Here is a 23,229-nt window from a genome sequence, read left to right on the forward strand (position 1 = left end):
AGTTATTTTTTACACTTTTTCAAAATAAAATAAAAATAAATGTAATTGATAAATGCTCCAGAAAGAAATTTAAAATATCTAAACATATAAACCTCTAATTTAATAAAGACAAAATTATGTGATGTAGTCTTGTGGTTTGTAACGTCATGATTTTCACAACTAAAATTTTCATTTTTAAATTAAGTAAAATCATTGTTTCTAAGAAAAACCAAGTCATGAAACCATAAGTATTAAAATACAATCATCCCAAAAATCAAAGTATCATAACAATACGAAATCATGAAAGATGTTGATGAGAGTGTACAATCTAGCATTCGTCTTCTCACAATCATATTAAGTACCTAAAACACATTTAAATCCACAAACAAGTGTGAAGCTTAGTAAGTTACCCTAAATATCACATACAACACAACATAATAAACAACTATGGGCTATCAGCAACTCGAGGACTATCAGCAGTCCTATGGGCTCTCAACAGCCATATGGGTTATCAACAACGACTATCAGTAGTCCTGGAGTTATTAACAACTCAAATAACACACATAACAAAAATCAACAAATAAGACTTAGTTAGTCTAGCATGCACCCCATTATGACATAGGTAATATGGTGAGAATACTCACCTTGTATATAGCAGCTTGACACAACACAACATTACTCAAATGGTGAAGACCGACCCTAAGAATCACCTAACTAACAATATAAAAATTTCACTCTTAGTCTACACTCTATAACCCCCAGGTTGACCAAAAGTTAACATGGTCACGAAGTCAATGGTCAAAGTTAGCGGTTAAAGCTAGCCCCGGCCAACCCCTATATCGTAGATACCATTTGGCCACACTATGGCAGCATTAGGATAAAATCAGTCGCAGGAGTGTCCATCACCACATCATGGTGGTCAATCCACCACGTCATAGGAACATCTCTAGACAGCTTAATGCATTAAGCTCTTAATCTTTCAAGCTATACACTCAAACTTTCTAAAAGGCTTTATTCACCCCAAAGCATCATAAAAATCGCTTTATAGACATGCATGTCTTGATCTCAAGTTATATCAATATGGATAAAAAAGAGATCGAGATCTCATGTATGAACCCAAAATTCAACAACTCTCCAGATATGGGAAACTAGACCACGAAGGAACTTTAAGAACCCATAAAACTGCCAACTTTATGGAGTATATACGAGTAACCCACCCCAAACATGGAAGAAATTGGATAAAAACCTAGATCTAGCATTCTTGACACATAAAGGTAGGAGCTTGAGGACTTACAAGAGTCTGAAAACAACACGGGATGTAAAAAAAAAATATTATATAACATTATAAGTAACAAATATTATATATAGAAATTTATTATACAAATAATAACCTACATGCGATCCATTTGTAAAAAAAAAAAATTGGAGCAGATTTACCCAGCAAAATAATGCAAAAAAGAATAATTTAGATTTCGGGTTTGTGACGCCCTTAACAAGTTTTTTTTTTTTTTTTTTTTTTTATTATTATTATTATTATTATTATTATTATTTTACATATTTTTAATAATAAAATAAAGACAAAAATTAAATGATAGAACTATATATCTAAAGAGAATAAACCTTAAATTTAGTTAATATAATAAACATATTTTTAATGTAATAAAAGGTTGTTGGTTTATTGATGGGCCTGAGCCAAATTCTTTTAAGTTTTTTTTTCCCTTTTGCTTGGCTCTTGGGTTCTTCACACAAAGAAATCGATTTTGGTTTTGTAAAAGGACGATTAGGCAGAAGAAAATCACGAATGAACGATAAAATAAAAAATTACAAGGAGGTCGATTCAGTGCAAAACCTTTTACAAATGTGGTTAGGTTCTTATACTTCTGATTCACTCACAGGGTAGTTTGTAAATTGGATTTGTGAACTTCGTTTATTGGTAAATTTTGAGCAATTTTGTATAGAAGCGTTGCCGAACTGCTAGGGTTGACACCAAATCTAGGGATTTTTCCAAAATCGTTCTAATATTTTGCATATCTTTTCTTAATCATTTAATTGGATACATAAATATTAGTATGTATTTGGAGCAGATGATGTTAAATATTAATAATTTTTTCAATGTTTAGATGTTTTTCCTGTGATTAGCTAGTTTGTTTCATTATTAACATCGATTTAGATCTTTATATGTTTATGTGTAATCTACTGCTGATAATGAGATTGATAATTACCACTCTGTTTTATGTTCTCACAAAATTGAAGTATATGGCTGGAGAACTTAACAACCACTCCAAGTTATTGAATATTCTTTACAGATTTAAGCATTAGGTTCTGGTAGGACTAATTAAGACAAACTGTAAACCATCAGCATTACATCGATGGTCATTAAATCAGGATTTCTGCTCATTGGTAACATGGAATAATAGTGGTTTGTTTATTTAGAATCGTTGATATTTGTATTAAACAACCATCAAAATATTACATCAACACCAACACCCAATACTGCTTTGTCTTTTATTGGATTTCACAAGTAGTTAATGCATTACATGTGATTACGAAGTTATATCATTAAAATTGTAACGTAACATTTTGAATAAGCAACTTAGTACATTTGGGTTACCTTTTACCTATTTAACTTAATTCCTGTTTTTTCTAAGTTTCAAAATTTGACTCATTTGGGTCGTAGATGTAAAATATACTAAATTGATTAGTTTCTAAGTAAATGAGTTGAACTCAGAATTTGCTTTACGAAAATGTCGCAGTTTATTTGATAAAAAAAAATAATAATAAGTAATCTCTACTCCATTCATCACATTTATAGTGTTAGTCGATCTTTAAATTCTTTATTTTATCAGGGGATAAACCCATCTTGTAAAATCATGTGGTTTGCCTACAGACATATTTTAGTTAATTCGGATTTTTACTCATATCTTTAATGCATCAAGAACCATGCTTCTGAGTTTTAAAACACCTGATTGGGAGGAATCAACATTGCAAACATCAAAGATCCCTAAAGCTATTTGAAAGCAAGGCCCAGGTTATTGATCTGGAATCCTGATTTCCGGATGTTTAGGAGATCAACATGTAATGTTGGGTCAACATTGTAGGAAAAGTGATCAGGAGGCGATTCATTTGAAAAAAAAATTAGTAGAATCTTTTTTTATACATCATCATACATATGAATACACATACAAACAAGTTTGCATTTATTTTATCACGCATTCTAATGGAGGTCCTGCTTATGAATGGTCAGGGAAGGCTTCCTTGCCAGATCAGAAAGGGAGTAATAAAATGTAAACATACAATCTTCAACCCAGTCTAGCCACCTTCTACGCCACCAAGGATTGGTGTAAAGAATTGCAACAAATCCCGATAAGAAGACAAAACATGTGGAACTAGAACTTCCGTAGAAGCATGCCATATCGATATCATACCATTTCTCATGGTCTTCTTCTTCATCTGATGGATTGGTCAGCTGTGAATTAGTAGTTGTGCATTTCTTCACGAGTGGTGGTCCACAAAGAAGTGGATTCCCTTCATAGCTTGCCTCCGAGAAGGTACTAAACTGTGCAGTAAATTCTGGGAGTCTGCCTGATAGATTGTTGTGAGAAACATTAAATACTTGTAGAAAAGTCAGTTTAATGAGTTGTGATGGAACTGTGCCGGTCAAACCATTTGAAGAAAGGTCCAAGCTCTCTATTTTTGTAAGATTTGAGAAGCTCACAGGAATGGGTCCAGTCAGCTGATTGTGAGACAGGTTTAAAGCACGAAGTTGGGTTAAGAATCCAAGTTGTTGTGGGATTTCACCTGTTAGCTTGTTACAGGAAAAATCCAATCCCGCCATGTAATCAAGTATGTCTCCCTTGTAGCTGAGAAAGAGCCTTTTTGTTGTATACTCAACTTCATCATCTGTTTCGAATGCATAGAACTTGGAGTTGCTAGAAAACGACTGCTGTAGAATCCTCCCGTAATTGCAAGAGGAACCAAAGGAAAACCATATCATGACAGTTTTTAGGAAAGCAAGGTCGGTTGGGCCGGTAATATTTTGAAGGCAGCTAGGTACTGAACCAGAAAGTGAGTTACCAGATAAGTCTAACAAACTCACTTTACTTAATTGACACAACTGCTTCGGAATAGAGCCACTCAAGTTATTTTTTCTTAAAAGAAGAATCCTTAAAGTGGATAGTTCACCAAGAAATGTAGGAATCCTGCCTGACAAGTAGTTGTTGCCAATGTCCAAAGTCAAAACCTGAGTCAAATTACGAAAGGATTTGGGTATTGATCCAATGAATTTGTTGGAACCCAAAAGAAGATGCTCCATGTCTTGCAAATTCAAACAGGACGGGATGGGTCCGGAGAAAGAATTATGGGAGATATCAAGAAATGAAAATGGAGCTGCTCCACAAGGAAACGGGCCTTGGAAACTATTATTTCTCACCACCAATTCAGACAAGCTACTCATGTTGCCTATCCAATCAGGGATGATGCCTGTAAACAAGTTATTGCTAATATCCAGAACGCTCAGAGATTCATGAGTTTCCTTGCTGCTATTAATTCCAATCTTCCCTGTGAAACGATTGCTGTCTAAGTAAACAATGTGGAGTCGAGCCCAGCTTAAGCTTCCTGAGAGTACCTCGCCATGCAATTTGTTGTTTGATAGTTTTAAGAAATCCAACCGAGAGACATTTGTAAACAACCCCTTTGGTATTTCTCCTGATAACTCATTGTGTGATAAATCCAGCATCACTAATTCACTCAATTCACCGACTGAGGATGGGATAACACCACTTAAACTATTCATGGACAAATTCAAATACATTATGTTGGGAAAGAACCTTGGTATATTGTCGGGAATAGTACCTATCATGCCATTTCCAGACATATCCAACCACTTCATATTAGCATTCCTATACAAAGGCATGCCGACAAACAAGTTGTTCCTTAGAACAAGACGTTCCAGATACGTGTTGTTTTTAACCAACCAATTTGGGAAGTGTCCCTCCAAGGAGTTCTGTGACATGTCTAGTTGCCGTAACTTGTGCTGGTGAACTAGAAACCCAGGAGTGACATGTCCTTTAGGCATTTTCATATTACAATTAGATAGCTCAAGAATTTCCAACTGAAACATTGGAATCCAACCTATAGGCTCTTCTGTTTCCACCTCAAACTTGTCATTGTCGCTTCTGATTCTGAATCGAACAACCTCAAGCTTTATATGATTGGATAAGGAGCTGAAGGAGAATGAACCTTCAAATTTGTTATGACTAAAATCAATATACTCGAGAGATGTAAGATTAGCAATGAGGGATGGCTTAAGTATCCCTGAGAATTGGTTTGAAGAAATATCCAACAACTTAAGAGATGATAGATTTTTCAAACACTGAGGCAGAGTTCCATGGAGCATGTTGTTGCTAAGATCCAACTCATGGAGGTTCTTCAACTCACACAACCCTGTCAAACGACCAAAAAAAAAAAAGGTTATGCGTAAGCCATGAAACTCAAAAGGTAAGTTACAAAATATTAACCTTCAAGAAATATATGACTTGCATTTGCATGGTCATACGGCTTCAAAAAGATTAAACATCGAGGAAAGGTAATGTTACAAAATAATAACAAGACAGACACGTAAATGCTTTAGCTAACCTACCATGATCCGGTAATGAGCCGTTGAGCTTATTGCGAGCAAATGAGAGAGCTCTTAGGGATGATAATGCCTGTATTGCTGATGAGACGCTCCCAACAAAACTGTTCCAACTCAAATCTAAGACCTCCAGATGGTGAAAAGATGCAAAAGCTGGATGATCGATAAGAAGAGAGGATTGGATAAGTAGGTTACTAAACAAAAACCCTGAAAAAGGATTTGTTACAACTACAAGTCATGTATGATTGATGGTTGAAGCTAGATAATGTGGTGAGCCACCTACCCACCCGCCTCTGTAATCTTTCATCTAAATTTGGCTGAGTTGTTTAGCCAATAATAATAATGTCATTAATTAAGTCGCGACGGATGAACTTTACCTTCAATTGGTATTGTTCCATTGAAACCATTACCGCTCAAGAGGAGGACCTCCAAATCAGACAAATTAAGGAATTCTGATTTAAGGCATAGAGTCGTGTCAATCATTTTGATAAAACAATTAGCAAAAATCGAAATGAATAAATAATATTTGTATTATATTTCTTTTAAGATAAACATGCCTTGGACAGGAAAGGAAGTTCCCAGTGAAGTTGAAAAGGATAGATCAAGAATCTTGAGGGATGGGAGGGCAGTTAGGCATGATATGATGCTCTTGTTGAAATTGTTATCTGATAGATTTATACTCTTCAGCCTTTTCAATCTCGATAAGGTCTTACAATCTGTAAAAATAAAGGAAGGTAAATCTTAGAGAAACCATGCATGGTCTTGTAAAGTTTGTAATTATGGAAGAATTTAAGATTCATTAGCATTCAGGAACTTCATCACTATTAACAAGTTAACATACCATGGTTCGGTTACGCTCTTATAAAAGAGAATTCATTTACCTTGGATATTTGGTGTGCCATTGAGATGGGTAGAACTTAAATCCAGCTCCTCCAGGTTAGTGAGATGTGATAATTCTGTAATGCGAAAGAAAAACACATATATATCATGTAGTATGCATGTATTTTCAGATGTACAATTTTGAAGCTAGTTAATTTGGAGCATTATATGTTCATTAATCTTTCTCATCATTATAACCAGGCAGCCTTAGTTAGAGTATAATATCGGCCCAACAAAATATGCCCACTCTCTTATTTAGGTATATCTCTCTTGTTCCTCAAAACCTTAATCAAAACCCTAAATCCCTACACCAGAAATCAAAAAGCAAATCCTGTACTAAATCAAATAATCAAAAAGCTGTACCAATATCTCCAACTCTTTTACAAATTGTATCTAGTTAGAAATTTACAAATTTACACCAACAATTGACATTTAAATAAGATTAATATACACCAAGTCCAGCATGATATTAGATTAACAACCCCAGATTAACATGTTTCGGACCTTGCAAAAAAGTCCTTTTGGGTCCCAATATTTGGAACCAGTCCAATCCTCAGTGAGATCGGTTTGGGTCTGGACTGGCTCCAACCCCTACTTTAGCATAACCTCTTAAGAATACATTTTCATATTTTTCCAATTGCATATATATATATATATATATATATATATATATATATATATATATATATATGTATATATATATATATATGTGTGTGTGTGCGTGTGTGTGTGTGTTTATATTTTTCACTTAGATGCGGTTAGAAATAACTATTTTATATATATGAATCTGAATACATTTTCTGTCGCTAAGTTTAAAATGTGACTGAATTTCTAGAACTATGCATTTTCAAGACGTGCCTTCCTTTTGTGATGTCAATTTTGTAATGAATGTGATTTCCACATACCAAATCTTTTTCATGCAACTATTTTTGTGATGCCAAGTTATAAAAAGTAACTGCTTATTTGACATCATAAAGATAAAACATTATATTTTATTTTACAAATTCCATAAAGCATATACAACTGAAAAGCTATAAAGATACATATATGTAATTATTAAAAAAAAAAAAGTATAAGTATAAGATGCAGGAATGATTTTACTATCAAGTTGCACATTCAATATGTTTAGTCAACATTCACTTTAGTGTTTTAAATGTAAATTTAATGCATAAAAGAACTAATGAAATCAATATACTATAAATATCTACCCATGACCATGAAAAATTATTTTATATGTATCAATTATTTAAAGATAATATTTCTGTCTTCTGTAGATAATAAATGATAACTACAATTACATAGAAATTCAGACATGTATACTAAGTTTCTTGGACTTTGTGTCCCTCATTCTGCAGGAAATTTCATATCGGCACCACTAGTTTGAAACATAAACAAAAGCCCCCCTCAATGTCACCTATCGCGTCTCTCTATTAACCAAGCCAATGCAACCGAAACACTTATACATCTCAATGTGTGAAGATCACACATAGACCATAGACATGACACAACATCCCACAAACACTCTATAAATATAGGTTCTCATGCATCATACCAAATTGAAAACAAGATAAAATCAATCAAGTTCATATGGTCTAAAAATGATACTCAAACAACTATGGAAATAAGTATATACAGTCATAGGAGGTACCTTGAGCTGGAAATGGTCCCGGCATTTGATTGTAGCTAAGATCCAAGTTTGTAAGCGATGAAAGGGCTTTTAGAGATGTTATGACGCTTTCATTAAACCAGTTGCCCGCAAGATTTAAACTTTTCAATTTCCTCAATATGGAAACCCTCTCAGAACCTACATTTAGGAATCCAATCGAATTTATAAGCTCTAGCCAGTTTCATACAGCCACAGAGCTCTGATAAGCCCCAACTTAGCATGGATTGCTTTTAGTTGAATTGCTTTATTATAGTTATTTTATTGTCTGTTTTGGGTCCAGGGGTAGTTTGGTCTTTTTTAGTATTATGTCTGTTATTGGTTGTTTGTTATGTTGGGAGCACTAACTTTGTCCCAGGTCTGTTTTAGGGGACCACTCCCCTGAGTCATGTCTAGTTTAAACTTTAAATATATACCCCTGCAGGTTTTTGTTTAGGTAGCTAAGAATTAATTTGTAAAATGAACTTTGTTCTTCTTCGAGAGTCCATTCCTCTCAAATGAATGGGAAAACCCTAATCTATCTTATCAATTCATAGTTTCATTATCAGATTGTATGCAAGAATGAATAAGGGTCTATCAATCTCTTTTGGAGAACGTATACAAGTACATATCTATATCCGTTTTAAGCATTGTAAGGCTTCCATTAAAAGAATTGTTTATTATATCAGACCAAGTGACTTGATTGTAGTGTATTGCAGTAGTAATATCTCTACCACAGATAATCAAGTCCTTATTGCGATTTTTCTGTCCCAAGTAAAGAAAGGTCATATTTTAAATTTCACACATGGATGAGTCATTCTGTTATGGTCTTGTAATGTTGCAAAAGAGGGATTTGTGTACAAGTCCAAGGTGACTTTATTGGCATGATGTTTTTATGATGATATTGCTTACCTTGAACCTCAAAGGTACCATTGAAGCGACAATAGCTTAGATCCAACACCTCCAAGTTCTCTAAAGCACCAAATTCTGCAATTCATGTGAGAAGGATGTAAGTATCTTTAAAACAGGCATTTATGCATGTTAACCATAAAAAAGAAGAAACGAAAAAGACACAAACCTACCATTGGTAGGGAAGTTTCCATTCAAGCTAGTGTCGCTAAGATCCAAGACTTTGAGTGAAGTGAGTGTCTTTAATGATGGAAGGATGTCGTTATCGATATCACGATTCCCACTAAGGTCTAGTACCTCCAACTTCTTCAAACTCGACAGCCTTTCAAGCCCTGCAAAAGAAAGAGAATTTTTTAACACAGGCATCCTAGCCTTTTGATATTGAAAGGGCAACTTTCTAAGCACAATTGGTAAATACTAAAAAGCTGTAGCATGATTTGCAGGATCTGAAGTACACATAAAGTCTTGTGTTTGGTCTTTTATATATAGAAAAACATTATCCAACCATTAGGGTTCCTAAGAAGCGTCTTTGAGTGCATAAATTAGTTGGATGTTATGTTCACGAATTTGAATAGAGTCGACTTACTGGAATGTTTTGCTCAAAAAAATATGATGTTGGAACAAGGTGAAAGAAATACTAATTAAAGCAATTAATCATGTTGTACCTGACTTCATGAACTCTTTATCAAGAGAATTCTGTGACAAATTGAGACTTGTCAACTCTTTAAAATGAAGAAACAAGGAAACATTCAATGGCCACAGCTTGCTTTCATCCTTATACCAGTAAGCATCGAACCCTATCACCCCTCTTAAATTGTACAAAGAGAGGTCTGTCACATGCACTGTTGTTGTGCTGCAGTTGATCCTCTCCCAATCACAGCAGTTGCTGCCACCATCCCCAGGGGTACCACCACCATAATCAACCCAGGTAGGGAGAAAATTGTCAATTTCAGAACCATATGACTTCATATAGGAGGTTTTGATTTCCAGTAGTGCCTTTCTCTCCTCTTCTACGCAATCCCCTTGTGTATGCCCAGCCATTATTAGAATATGTATCATCATTAACATCAACAGCCAACATAGCAATGATTTATGCTTACTACAAGCCCAACACTCCATTTTAGCAGCTAATGGTGGCTTTGTAGAGACACTCACAACATTAAACTTCCTGTTAGGTTTGGTTTGCTTAGCTTTGCTTGGAAAACATTTGATATATGATGAAATGAATATGTATGAATAATAATAATTTCCACACATAAGTCATCAAGTCAATGCTCAAAATTTCCACACATAAGTCATCAAGTCAATGCTCAAAATTTCCATACATAACTCTATTCCATCTATTCCATTGTCACTTTGTCAGTGACTCCTTCAACTTCACCCTTTCCCTTTTGGAGTATGATACACTCCCAAACATTTATGACACGGCATTTGTTGACTCTTCAATTAATGAACTTCTAAGTCTCCAATTGCCCTATTAAATTTTTGGAATTACTTACAAAATCAAAAATATTTACTAACTACACACTAATATCAATTACATCATTTCCATTTAATTTTACTGAAGTAAATAAACAAACCTAAGAACAATTTGACAAAGAGAATGACTGCTGTAATTGATAGATATTTTTATTTACACGTTTAATTCAAAAAAGAGATCAATACAATTTTTTTTATACATTTTGCTCTTGCTTTATGTACTTCTCATACTCCATTCTGCATTTCATGTTTATTTTTCTCAAAAAAGCCACTTAAAACTTGAGTTCTTATATTGGTACCCAACAATATTTATAAGGCCGCTACATCCTACTTTTGAGTAAAAACTGAATAACTAAGTATCATTCATTTAAAGGTAAATTATATTTTGATCCTCAAGTTTAACTTCTTTTTTAGGTTTTGATTCAAAAAAGTTGTCTTACAGATATTTTATTATTTATGTATTGTAATTTAAACCATATTAAATTCAGTTGACCCCACCTCCCCCATCCACGTCCCCTCGTTTTTGAAACACTTACGCAGATTCATGATGGTGAAATCAGATGTGAAACTGAAGAGTGAGGGTTGATCTTAATTAGATGAGCCTTTTATTGTGTTTGGCAAAAAAAAACTTATGTATTACTTATTAGCTTATAGCTTATTGGCTTATAAGCTAATAAGTTAGAGGGAGTTAACTTTTGTATACTCGTAATGACCAGACTCGCTAACCTCCTTGTGATTTCCAGGGACGGGTTCTATAAATTCCTGGTAAACAGCCAGATGAGAGCCATTGCTAGAGATCACCGTACCCGGAAATGAAACCGGCTTCGATTTTGAAATTGTAACAACCCTAACCCGATGAGTAGGCCCTTTCGCCTCCCTTCCTTTCCTCCTCGTCTTCTCTAACCAAATGATCATTTTCACCACCATTGGCCGACGACGGCGATGAAACAGCGTCTAAGCCCTCAATTTAGAGGGTTTTGTATCAGTGGTTAGAGGTTGCAGACAGGGGCGAGAATGGGTGGGAGTCATAGTAGGTTCGATAAGCAGTACACCGTCGACGCTGGACGGAAAGGGAGCGGAGGATTAACGGAAAGGTGGAAAGGGTTTTAACGGGAAAGGGAAATGGGAGAATTAGGTTTGGTGGGGTTGAAAGGCAGGGGTTAAAAAACAGGGGAATTAGATTTTTTTTATCTCTTAACTTTTGGTTTTGTGCTTATTTAGTCACTTAATTCTTTTTAAGTTTTGAAAAGTCATCAAACTTTTGCCTTTGTACTCATTTAGTCACTTAACTTTTAGTTTGGTCACATTTAGTCACATAACTTTTAAAATTATGTTCATTTAGTCACTAAACTTTTAAATTTCTTTACAAGTTTGTGACTAAATGAACAAAAATTTAAAAGTTAGGTGACCAAATGAATACAAATCTAAAAGTTAAGTGACTAAATATGAATAAACCAAAAGTTAACTGATTAAATGAGCACAAAGCCAAAAATTTGATGATCTTTTGAAACTTAAAAATAGTTAAGTGACCAAATAAGCATAAAACCAAAAGTTAAATGATCAAAAATGACCTAAACCCTTCATTAAAACCCATAAAAAAATTGAAGCTTTTAAATTAGACAAAATTACATAAATGGTTCTCATGGTTGACAAAATCGACCAATTATCATCCTTATGACGAATTCTTTACACAGATGGTCACTATGGTTTCAAAATCTTTCAAAGACGGTCCTTTTAACTAACGAAGTTAACTTTTTCAGTTAAGTCCTATGTGAAATGACATATTTGCCCTTCATGCATAAGGACGCTTTATGTAATATGTTTCTACCACAGGGACCATTTATGCCATTTCACATAGGACTTAACTGAAAAAGTTAACGCCGTTAATCAAAAGGACCGTCTTTGCAAGATTTTGAAACCACAGGGACCATCTGTGTAAAGAATTTGTCATGAGGACCATAATTGATCGATTTTATCAACCATGAGGACCATTTATGTAATTTTGTCTTTAAATTATATTAAATTCAATAAAAATTACTTACTTTTGGTCGATGAAATCAAAAAAATTATAGGTTTTTTAAATTCTACTAAATTTTGTGTCCAGGTGAATTTCTTTGGCCAAAAACAAAAAACAAATATTTTAGATTTTGTTTTTTATGTTTTATTATAAAGACAATGAAGTGTTTGAGACTTTTTATTTAAATTGATAAATATTTTTTAACTTATTAATTTATAACGGTACGAAAATAACTTATGTGGTGTCAAAACGCTATAAGTTGATTAACACTTTCTAGCGTTTGGTAAAATGACCAAAAAAATGTTTCATAAAGGTATGAGACGACTATACATTATAAGGAGTTTTGATAAGTTAAATGGAGTAACTTATTAAAAATAGTTTATCCCTGGTTTCATACCACTATAAGGAGTTTTGATAAGTTAAATGGAGTAACTTATCAAAAATAGTTTATCCCTGGTTTCATACCACTATAAGTTGTTTCTAAAAAGCTCTTTATCAAATTATTCATTTTAACTTATACCGATATGAAATCTGTAATAAATTAAAAAAAAAAAAAAAAATCATTTTTAAGCTTAGCCAAACACCATCGATATATCTTCTCCTAGCACCTATTCATCCTAACCATTATTCATTAAATCAAAATATATTATCATCATCTCTCCCACACCCCGCCCGTCCATGTATCCACAACACACTAGGGATGAAACTGGGTTCAAACCCAGACCAAATGGACCTAGACCTGGAAAACCCAGAATCGATTAATGGAATTTTGTAGAACCGGAAATTGGACTGGTATATAGGAACCAGTTCCGGGTACGGTACCGGGTAAAATGTGTCTAGAACCGGAAAACCCAAAAACATCAAAGTGAGTAGGTTGGAACCGAATAAAGTGAGTTTAAAACCAAAAACCTAAAAAAAACCGAAATTTTTTTGGCAGTTACTTACTACTTAATGGGTTGAACTCTGAAAATTTTCATATTGATATCTCAAATTCGAGGGACTGTAAGTCATTGAATATGAAACTAAAATTGACAAAATTATAGTCTAAAATCATGTACAAACTCTAAACTACACTCCGGGAAAACCCGCATGTCAATCCGACTTGAAACGAATGAGATATGCATGTGTTAATGTTTTCACATAATACAAAGTACTAAAACAAATAGCTGAAAAGTTGAAAATTTTCAGCTTTGATATCCCGACTTCGGAGGATTGTAAGTCATTGAATATTAAACAAAAAATAATAAAATTATATTCTAAAATCATGTACAAACTCTAAACTAAAAGTTGGAAAAACTTCATGTTAATCCGGCTTCAAACAAATTAGATATGTATGTTTTAAAACTTTCACAGAACACAAAAAGTTGAAAAACAAAAAACTTATAGCTTTGATAACTCGACTTTAGGTGACTATAAATCAATGAATATAAAACTAAAAATGACAAATTTATAGTCTAAAATCATGTATAAACTCTAAAATACACATTGGAAAAAATATGTATGTCAATCCGACTTAAAACGAAGGAGATATGCGTGTTTTAAACGTTTCACAGAAACCAGATCCGACCTCTAAAAGTGGTTCTAGTTCCGGTTCTAGGACCCGACGGACCCAAACCCGGGCTACCCGAAACCCGGATAAAGCTAATTTTTAAGTCCTTAACCGAAACCGATTCTAAATATTTCGGTTCTAAGGATTCTGGTTCCGGTCCGATTCTGGTTCCGGTTTTAAATCTCATCCCTACAACACGCCCCACTGTAACACCCACACATGTACACACACCCTCTTGCCCAACCCCAAATGTTATTTAGAGGGGTGTGTCTTCAAGTTACAAACAAGGGAAATTGAGTAATCTAATTATTTGAAAAAAAAAACAATTTTTAGCAAAAATAACCATTTTGTCCGAAATAGACATTCCAGAATAAGAAAAAACACGTTTTTTGACTAATTCTGGACTACGGTTCACATTTCGGACTAAAAATTCGAATTTTAGGGGAAAACTATTATAATTTCAAGAACAAGTCTGAAAATCCGAAGAACAATTTCGGAATTTCGAGAAAAAACCGTTTTTTACTTAAATTTAACAAAATGTTAAACAAATACAGTAAATATGGCTATATATTCAACAATTATAATGGCGCTATTTTTTTTTCTTTCAAAAAAGTCACTCATAATTTTAAACGGTTTTAGAAAAAAAAAAACAATTCATATTTAAATAACTATTTAAAAAAATAAGATTTTTAACTTTTTTCTTCAGAGTATTAACGTAATTTTTTACCATGAAACACAATTTCTTAATAGCTATGGGAGTGAATGACTTATTTTTTTTGTTAAAACTACATAAGATTGGAAATTTTGATTTTTTATTTTGGAAAATACCAAACCAATTGTTTTTTATTTTGATTTTGGTTTTTCAATATTTTTTTAATATTTTATTTGGGGTTTTGTTTTGTTTTGTTTTTTTTTATTTTTTTTTTATTTATTAATTTAGTAAAACATAATACAAGAGGAAGTTTGTTCACATTTAGTCATTGAATTTTCTTTAAAGGGAAACGAACTTTCAACTTTGTTCATATTTAATCACTAAAATTTTTTACATTCTTTATTTATCACTGAACTATTGAAATTGTTCACATTTTACTCTTATGAACAAAGTCATTATCCTTATTGAAAAACAATGATATTAAACCCTTATAAATAGACATTTCAGACATAATTGATGATATTAAAAAAAAAATGGGAAAAAACCAAAAAACAATTCCGAAATTTGAAGATCAAACTCGGATGGAGCATTTCGGAATAGATCATTCTTTGAAAAAATTGAAAAGTAGTTTGGAATGTGAACAATATTTGTAAACCAGGCGTATTTTAGGTGCAATAGAAAAACCTTAAAAAATGGTTAGATTACTTAATTTCCCTATTTTAGGTTCACTAAAGTTCTTATGGCTTTTGTAAAATGTTGATGCCGTGAAAGTATCCGTTGAGAAAGGACATGCACTTTTTGGTATCATAGACTCCTAATTAATATGGAATTTTACTAGAGGTGTTGATAACGGTGCATATATTGCTCATATCTCTAAGGAATCAGGAACCATGTGTATTAACTATAAAAGACTTAATTTGGTTAGATCAACATTGGGAACCTTTATGATTCATAAAGACATTCTACCAAAAAAAAAAAAAAATTGTAAGAAATTCCAAGGTTATTGGTCAACTAGGAAAAGGATGGATGATTACTGGAATCCCGATTTCAAGATGGTTAGGTGATCAACATTCATCAATGTTAGCTTAACCTTTATAGGAAAGGACTGAGAAAAGGCACTTAAGGAGCAACTGTTTATATACTTTTTAACATAGGTTGGGATGTGCTTGATTTGAAACATGGTTTGTTGACCACTTCAACTTCAAAGTTTGGGAAGATGTGCCTACAAACTGTGCTCTAGAGGACCCAAATGCTATTGCTGGAGCAGTTGTTCAACTACTCAACCGTTGGTGTTTACTTGTGAGGAATGACATGACAAATAAATAATTTTCCATCCTTTTTGTACCATAAATCAATGTAAGTTTATTAAAGCGGAGAAATAGGTGTAAGTTCTAGTAACTTGTTCAATTTTGCAACCTACCATAAATCAAATTATTTTGCGTCATAAAAGAGATGTAGAAACACTTAAATCACTAGAATCTTCTAATGCATCATCTGACGTATATAATTATACTAGTTGTAAAACTCATGTATTACATGAGTTAATTTAAAGAAGAAAAAGTTAAATATAAAAGTCAAAATATTTGAGAACTTTGAATTTATAATAAAATAAAAAAAATAATGAATTATCATAATTGAAATATTTTTATATTTTAAATTTAAACAAATAATTTATATAAACAAACAAAAGAAACTAATAACCTTTAATTTGAAATTTTTGAAATTAAAAGGTAAGTTCCTTAATGAATTGATATCCATTTATTGCAATTATTACATTAAAATATTATATGAAAATTAATAAAATAAAAAAACTCATAAAATGACATGTGAAAAAAAATAATTCAAAATAACTATAAAGTGACATTTGGCAAATTGAATGAGAGCGTGACATGTGGAAAAAAAAACTTAGTAGATAGAAAAACATAGAAATATGAATACATATGGAAACAAGTTTGCATTTATTCTATCACAAATTCTTAAAGAGGTCCTAGCTACAGAAGATCATAGAAGGCTTCCATACTAAATCATAAAGGAAGTAATAACATGTATATATACAATCTTCAACCCAGTCTAGCCACCTTCTACGCCACCGAGGATTGGTATAAAGTATTGCAACAAATCCCAATAAGAACACAAAACATGTCGAACTAGAACTTCCATAGAAATATGTCATATCAATATCATACCATTTCTCATGGTCTTCTTCGGCTGATGGATTGGTCACCTGTGGATTTGTGGTGCATTTCTTCTCCAATGGTGGTCCACAAAGAAGTGGATTACCTTCATAACTCTCCTCCGTGAAGGTACCAAACTGTGACTTCATTTCTGGGAGTCTGCCTGAGAGACTGTTGTGAGAAACATTGAAAATAGACAAGGAGGTAAGCTTAATGAGTTCTGATGGAATTGTGTTGGTCAAACCATTTGAAGAAAGGTCCAAGCTCTCTATCTTTGCAAGATTTGAGAAGCTCACTGGAATGAGTCCAATTAGTTGATTGTGAGACAGGTTTAAAGCACGAAGTTGGGTTAAAAACCCGACTTCTTCTGGAATTTCACCTGTAAGTTTGTTATTAGATAAATCCAATCCCGTCATGTAATCAAGGATGCCACCCTTGTAGCGGAGAAAGAGACTTTTCGTTGTATACTGTACTTCGTCTTGTATTCCCAAGGCTTCACCGCCAAGGAAGATTGTACGCAACCCCCATATAATACTCTCATAATGGTAAGAGGAATCATACGAATACAATGATTTGCTTCTTTTTAAGAAAACAAGGTCACTTGGGCCGGTAATATTATGTAGGCAGCTAGGTATTGAGCCAGAAAATGAGTTAGCGGATAAGTCTATGAAACTCATATTACTTAATTGACACAACTGCCTCGGAATAAAACCGTTAAAGTTATTTTTTCTCAAAAGAAGAATCCTTAAATTGGATAGTTCGCCAAGAAATTTAGGAATCCTGCCTGACAAGTTGTTGCCGATGTCTAAAGTCAAAACATTAGTCAAATTACGAAAGAAATTGGGTATTGATCCAGTGAATCTGTTGGAACCCAAATGAAGATGCTCCATATATTGCAAATTTGAGCAGGATGGGATGGGCCCAGAAAAAGAATTTTGTGAGATATCAAGAAATGAGAAAAAAGCTGCTCCGCAAGGAAACCTGCCTTCCAAACTATTATTTCTCACCACAAGTTCAGACAAGCTACTCATGTTGGTAAGCCAATCCGGGATCAAACCTGTAAAAAAGTTATTGCTTATATCCAGAAGAGTCAGAGATTCAAATTTTTGTTTGCTTTTAATTCCAATTTGCCCTGTGAAATGGTTGCTATCTAAATAAACCCATTGGAGAGTACTCCAACTTAAATTTCCTGCGAGTATCTGGCCATGCAACTTGTTGTTTGATAGTTTTAAGAAACCCAATTTGGAGGTGTTTGTAAACAATCCCTTTGGCACTTCACCAGATAACGCATTCTCAGATAAATCTAGTACCCATAATTTACTCAATTCACCAACTGAGGAAGGGATAACACCACTTAAAGCATTCATAGACAAATTCAAAATACTTATGTTGGGAAAAAACTTTGGTATGTCATATGGAATAGTACCTATCATGTGATTTTGAGACACATCCAACCACTTCATATTAGCATTCATATGCAGTGGCATACCACCAAACAAGTTATCACGTAGAATAAGAACTTCCAGATTCGAATTGTTCCTAATTAACCAATTTGGTAATTGTCCCTCCAAGGAGTTGTGAGACATGTCTACTTGTCGTAAATTGTGTTGGTGAAGTAGAAACCCAGGAATAATACGTCCTTTAGGCATTTTCATATTACAATTAGATAGCTCAAGAATTTTCAACTGGAACATTGGAATCCAATCTATAGGCTCCTCTGTTTCCACCTCAAATATGTCATTGTCACTTCTGAATCGTATTGTTTTCAATCAACCAATTTGGAAAATCCCCCTCCAAGGAGTTGTGGGACATATCTAATTCTAGTAACTTGTGTTGGTGAAGTAGAAACCCCGGAACAAGATGTCCTTTATGAAAATTCATATTGGAATTAGATAGAGCAAGAACTTTCAACTGAAACTTTGGAATCCAATCTATAGCCTCTTCTGTTTCCACCTCAAACCTGTCATTGTCGCTTCTAAATCGAACTACCTCAAGCTTTGTAAGATTGCAGAAATAGCTGAATGAGAATGAACCTTCAAATATGTTATGACTAAAATCAATGTACTCGAGAGATGTGAGATTAGCAATGAGTGATGGTGGAAGTATCCCTGAGAATTGGTTTGAAGAAATATCCAACAACTTAAGAGATGTTAGACTGTCAAAACACTGAGGCAGACTTCCATGGAGCATGTTGTTACTAAGATCCAACTCCTGGAGATTCTGTGACTCACAGAATCCTGCCAAAAAAAAAGTGGTTCACCCATTTAGGCATCTGAAAGAGTAACTATTGGAGAAAGGCCAATTTAGCCATACCGTAACAGCATTTCATTTATGCATTTGTCCTAAAAAATCCTAGACTTCTAATCGTGCAATATTCTTTAGATAACTTACCATCATCAGATAATGAGCCATTAAGACTATTTTCAGCGAATGAGAGAACTCTTAGGGAAGATAATCCCTGTATTGTTGATGGGATGCTCCCAACAAAACTGTTTTCACTCAAATCCAAGATCTCAAGATGATGGAAAGATGCAAAAGCTAGATGAAAACAAGAGAAGAGAAGGTTACTAATTAATAAAAACCCTGAAAAAGGATTTGTTATAAGTGATGATTATTGATGAATGAAGCTGGTTAAGCTGTGGGGAAAAACCGCTACCTTCCATTGGAAGTGTTCCACTGAAACCATTACGTCTCAAGAGGAGGACTTCCAAATCACGCAAATCATTAAACTCTGAATTACATAGAAGGACGTGTTAAACAATTAGCAAGAAAGAGAAATTAATAAATAATAATGAAGATGAAATATAGTATTTTAGTTTTTTAACGATGACTCCTTTTGAGGTAAACATGCCTTGGACAGGAAAGGAAGTTCCCAGTGAAGTTGAATAGGATAGATCAAGAATCTTGAGGGATGGGAGGGCAGTTAAGCATGATATGATGCTCTTGTTGAAACTGTTACCAGAAAGATTTATACTCTCCAGCCTTTTCATTCTTGATAAGCTCTTACAGTCTGCAAAAGGGAAGGCAATTCTTAAAGAAACCATGCATGGTCTTATCAAGCATGTAACTATAAATCTTCATTTACCTTGGATATTGGGTGTGCCAAGGTACCAGGTATTACTTAAATCCAACTTCTTTAAGTTAATCAGATGAGCTAATTCTGTCATATGAAAGAAAAACATATATCACACATCATGCTTGCTATTTTCATATGTACATTTTGAAGCTAGTTTGGTGCATTATATGTTCGCTGGTATTTTTACATGATTGTAACTAGGTACCCTTATTTAACGTGCAATACCAGTTCACCACAATAGGCATTATATTTTGATAAATGTTTTTCAAGGGATGCTTATATAAGTAATTAAAAGATTATAGGTGTTTCGGTTGCGTTAATCTAATTAACAATTAGATATATGTTCACAAACACTGTATAGATATGCGTTCTCATGTATCACCGTAAATTGGAAACAATGGAAAAGCTCTTTCTGGAGAACATATATGAAGTATAAAAATACATCCACTTTTACTTCTGTTATGCATTAGTCAAAAGAATTAAGACTCCATTACATTTTTCTTTTGTCCAATAAAAGAAACAGGCCATATTTCAAATTTCAAAACCTGGAAGAGTCATTCTGTTAGGGTCGACTTGTAATGTCGCAAAAGGTAAATTTGTGTATGAATCCAATGTGATTATATATTAGCATGATGGGTTTAAGATGACAAATTGATTACCTTGAATCTCAAAGGTAATATTAAAGTAACAAAAGCTTAGAGACAACACCTCCAAGTTCTCTAAAGCTGCAAATTTTGCAATTCATGTAAAAAAGGTGTAATTAGTACCTTTAAAATATGCATTTCTGCATGATAAAAAAAGGGAATGAAAGATATGACAAGAACATGCCACTGATAGGGTAGTTTCCATTCAAGCCTGTGTGGCTTAGATCCAAGATTTTGAGTGAAGTGAGTGTACTCAATGATGGAAGAATGTCGTTATCAATATCATAATTCAAACTGAGGTCTAGTATCTCCAACTTTTTCAAACTCGACAACCTTTCAAGTCCTGCAAAAGAAAAAAAAAAGTTTTTTATCAAAGGCATCCTAGTCTTTTGATATTTTAGGGACTACTTTCCGGGCACAGATAGTAGTTATATACAGATAAGATTCGGCATGAATTGCAGCTTCTGAAGTAAAGACTTGTGTTTGGTCTATTTTTACTTAGAGCAACCGTAATTTTATTAAAATAGCTAAAGGCCAGAAAAAGAGGGAAGAAAATTACATCCCATATATTAATTGGATGTTGAGTCTATGAATTTGAAAAAAAGATGATGTTGGAACCGGATGAAAAAAAATAACTAAAGCAATTAATCACATTGTACTATACCTGTCTTCATAATCTCTAATTTATCAAGAAAATCATATGATAGATTGAGACTTGTCAACTCTCTAAAATGAAGAAACAAGGAAACATTCAATGGCCACAACTGGATCCCAAGCTCCATGTTTTCATCTACCATTCCTCTCAAATTGTACAAAGAAAGCTCTATGACATGCCCGGTGGTTGTGTTGCAGTTGACCCTCTCCCAATCACAACAATCGCTGCCACCATCCCCAGGGGTACTACTGCCATAATCAACCCAAGTAGGGAGAAAATCGTCAATTTCAGAATCATATGACTTCATATGGGAGGCCTTGATTTCGAGTAGCGCCTTTCTCTCCTCTACTATACAATCTCCTTGTGTTTGCCCGACCATTAGAATATTTATCATCATCAACATCAAGGACCGATATACCCATGATTTACTCTGACTCACAACCCAACACTCCATTTTAGTAGCTAATGATGACTTTATAGAGACACAAACTTCCGGTTTAGTTTGGTTTGGTTTTATTTGCTTGGTATATGAACAGATATGTAATGAGGCATGGAAAACAATTTATATGTGATAAAGTGAATATGTTTGAATATTAATTGCATAATTCTCCGCCATTCATCAAGTCAATGGTCGATCTCCACACATAACTCTATTCCATCTATTCCATTGTCAACCATTCCTTCAACTTGTCCCTTTTGGAGTATCAGGTATGATACAGTTACACTCCCCAAAACTTATGATTCGACATTTGTTGACTTTTCAACGAACTTACAAGTCTCCATTCACATATAGCATATTTTTCAATTACTTATATAAACAAAAATATTTATTAGCTAAACATAAATATTATCACAATCATTTCTTTTACATAATTTTCATTCAATATTTCTAAAGTATATAAATAATCCTAAGAAGAATTTGACAAAGAGAATGACTAGTGTAATTAATAGATATTTTTATTTAAGCATTGAATTCCTGTACTCCCTTCTGCATTTCAAGCTTATTGTTACTCAAAAAGACCACTTAAAACTTGAGCTCTTACACAGGTACCCAACAATATTTATAAGCTAATGGCTGGTTAATAGGTAAGCTGATTTACACCATGAATCTCATAGGTAATAATTTTTGAAGAACAAACAAAAGCATAAAGGGTCCGATATTAAGAGAATTTTGTATCAATCGACACATTTGTAATAATTTACTTCGATATATTAGAAGTTATTTTCAAAGATAAAGATTGTAATTTCAAATATTATATTAGAAGGCCACAGCATCCTACTTATGAATTAAAAACGGAAGTACTGATTATCATTCATTTAGAACTATATTATATTTTGATTTTCAAGTTTAACATATTTTTTCAGTTTTGGTCCAAAAAAGTTGTCTTACAAATTTAGTCCTTAATTTGACGTTTTTATAACGATTTTGGCCATCATCTCATATATACCTTTATCTACTCTTTTTATGATATTTTACTATTATGTAAATTATTGTATACCATATTATATTAAGTTGGCCCCACCTCCCCCATTCATATCCCCTCATTTTCTAAAGCAGATTCCTGAACCCTGATGTAAAAAGTTATGTGGATCTTTACAGATGACGCACAAACACATATATGCCCACACATAAAAAGAAAATAAAATCCACCTACCATACCTTTGTCGACTCGCACAGCTCCTTGCGGTTCTCATGGATCGATCATATCAATTCCTGGTAAACAGCGAATTGAGAGCCATTGCTAGAGAGCACGATAACCCGACAATGAAACCGGCGTCAGCGAATTTGAAATTGCAACAACCCTAACCCGATGAGTATGCTTAACCTTTCACCTCCTTTCCTTTCCTCCTCGTCTTCCCTAACCACATAACCATTTTCACCACAATTCACCGACGACGGCGAGGGTACAGAGTCTCGGACCTCGATTTAGAGGGGTGGTAG

General features: G+C 33.7%; 1 protein-coding gene and 1 pseudogene across 1 annotated transcript; both read right to left on the reverse strand.

Moving 5' to 3' along the window:
- Positions 1-3,114: 3,114 nt before the first annotated feature.
- Positions 3,115-10,426, reverse strand: LOC128132818 (receptor-like protein 13). Its single transcript, XM_052769800.1, has 9 exons — positions 9,707-10,426; positions 9,215-9,373; positions 9,045-9,119; positions 8,139-8,294; positions 6,493-6,567; positions 6,169-6,327; positions 5,989-6,063; positions 5,618-5,764; positions 3,115-5,421 (listed from the first exon to the last, which is right to left on the reverse strand). Exons 1-9 carry the CDS (start codon positions 10,296-10,298, stop codon positions 3,194-3,196), a joined length of 3,666 nt encoding a protein of 1,221 aa, XP_052625760.1. The 5' UTR covers positions 10,299-10,426; the 3' UTR covers positions 3,115-3,193.
- A 6,285-nt stretch (positions 10,427-16,711) lies between these two features.
- LOC128132819 (receptor-like protein 15) lies at positions 16,712-21,968 on the reverse strand (annotated as a pseudogene).
- Positions 21,969-23,229: the final 1,261 nt, after the last annotated feature.

The sequence above is a fragment of the Lactuca sativa genome, chromosome 1, assembly GCF_002870075.4.
Source record: "Lactuca sativa cultivar Salinas chromosome 1, Lsat_Salinas_v11, whole genome shotgun sequence".
Classification (NCBI taxonomy): domain Eukaryota; kingdom Viridiplantae; phylum Streptophyta; class Magnoliopsida; order Asterales; family Asteraceae; genus Lactuca; species Lactuca sativa.

Coding starts and splice junctions, on each gene's coding strand:
- LOC128132818 (XM_052769800.1), bottom strand. CDS start 10,298: ATGTGTGGAAATTATTATTATTCATACATATTCATTTCATCATATATC. Junction 6,064..6,168: donor AACTTCCTTTCCTGTCCAAG/GCATGTTTATCT, acceptor GCCTTAAATCAG/AATTCCTTAATTTGTCTGAT. Junction 5,765..5,988: donor TGGAACAATACCAATTGAAG/GTAAAGTTCATC, acceptor TCGATCATCCAG/CTTTTGCATCTTTTCACCAT.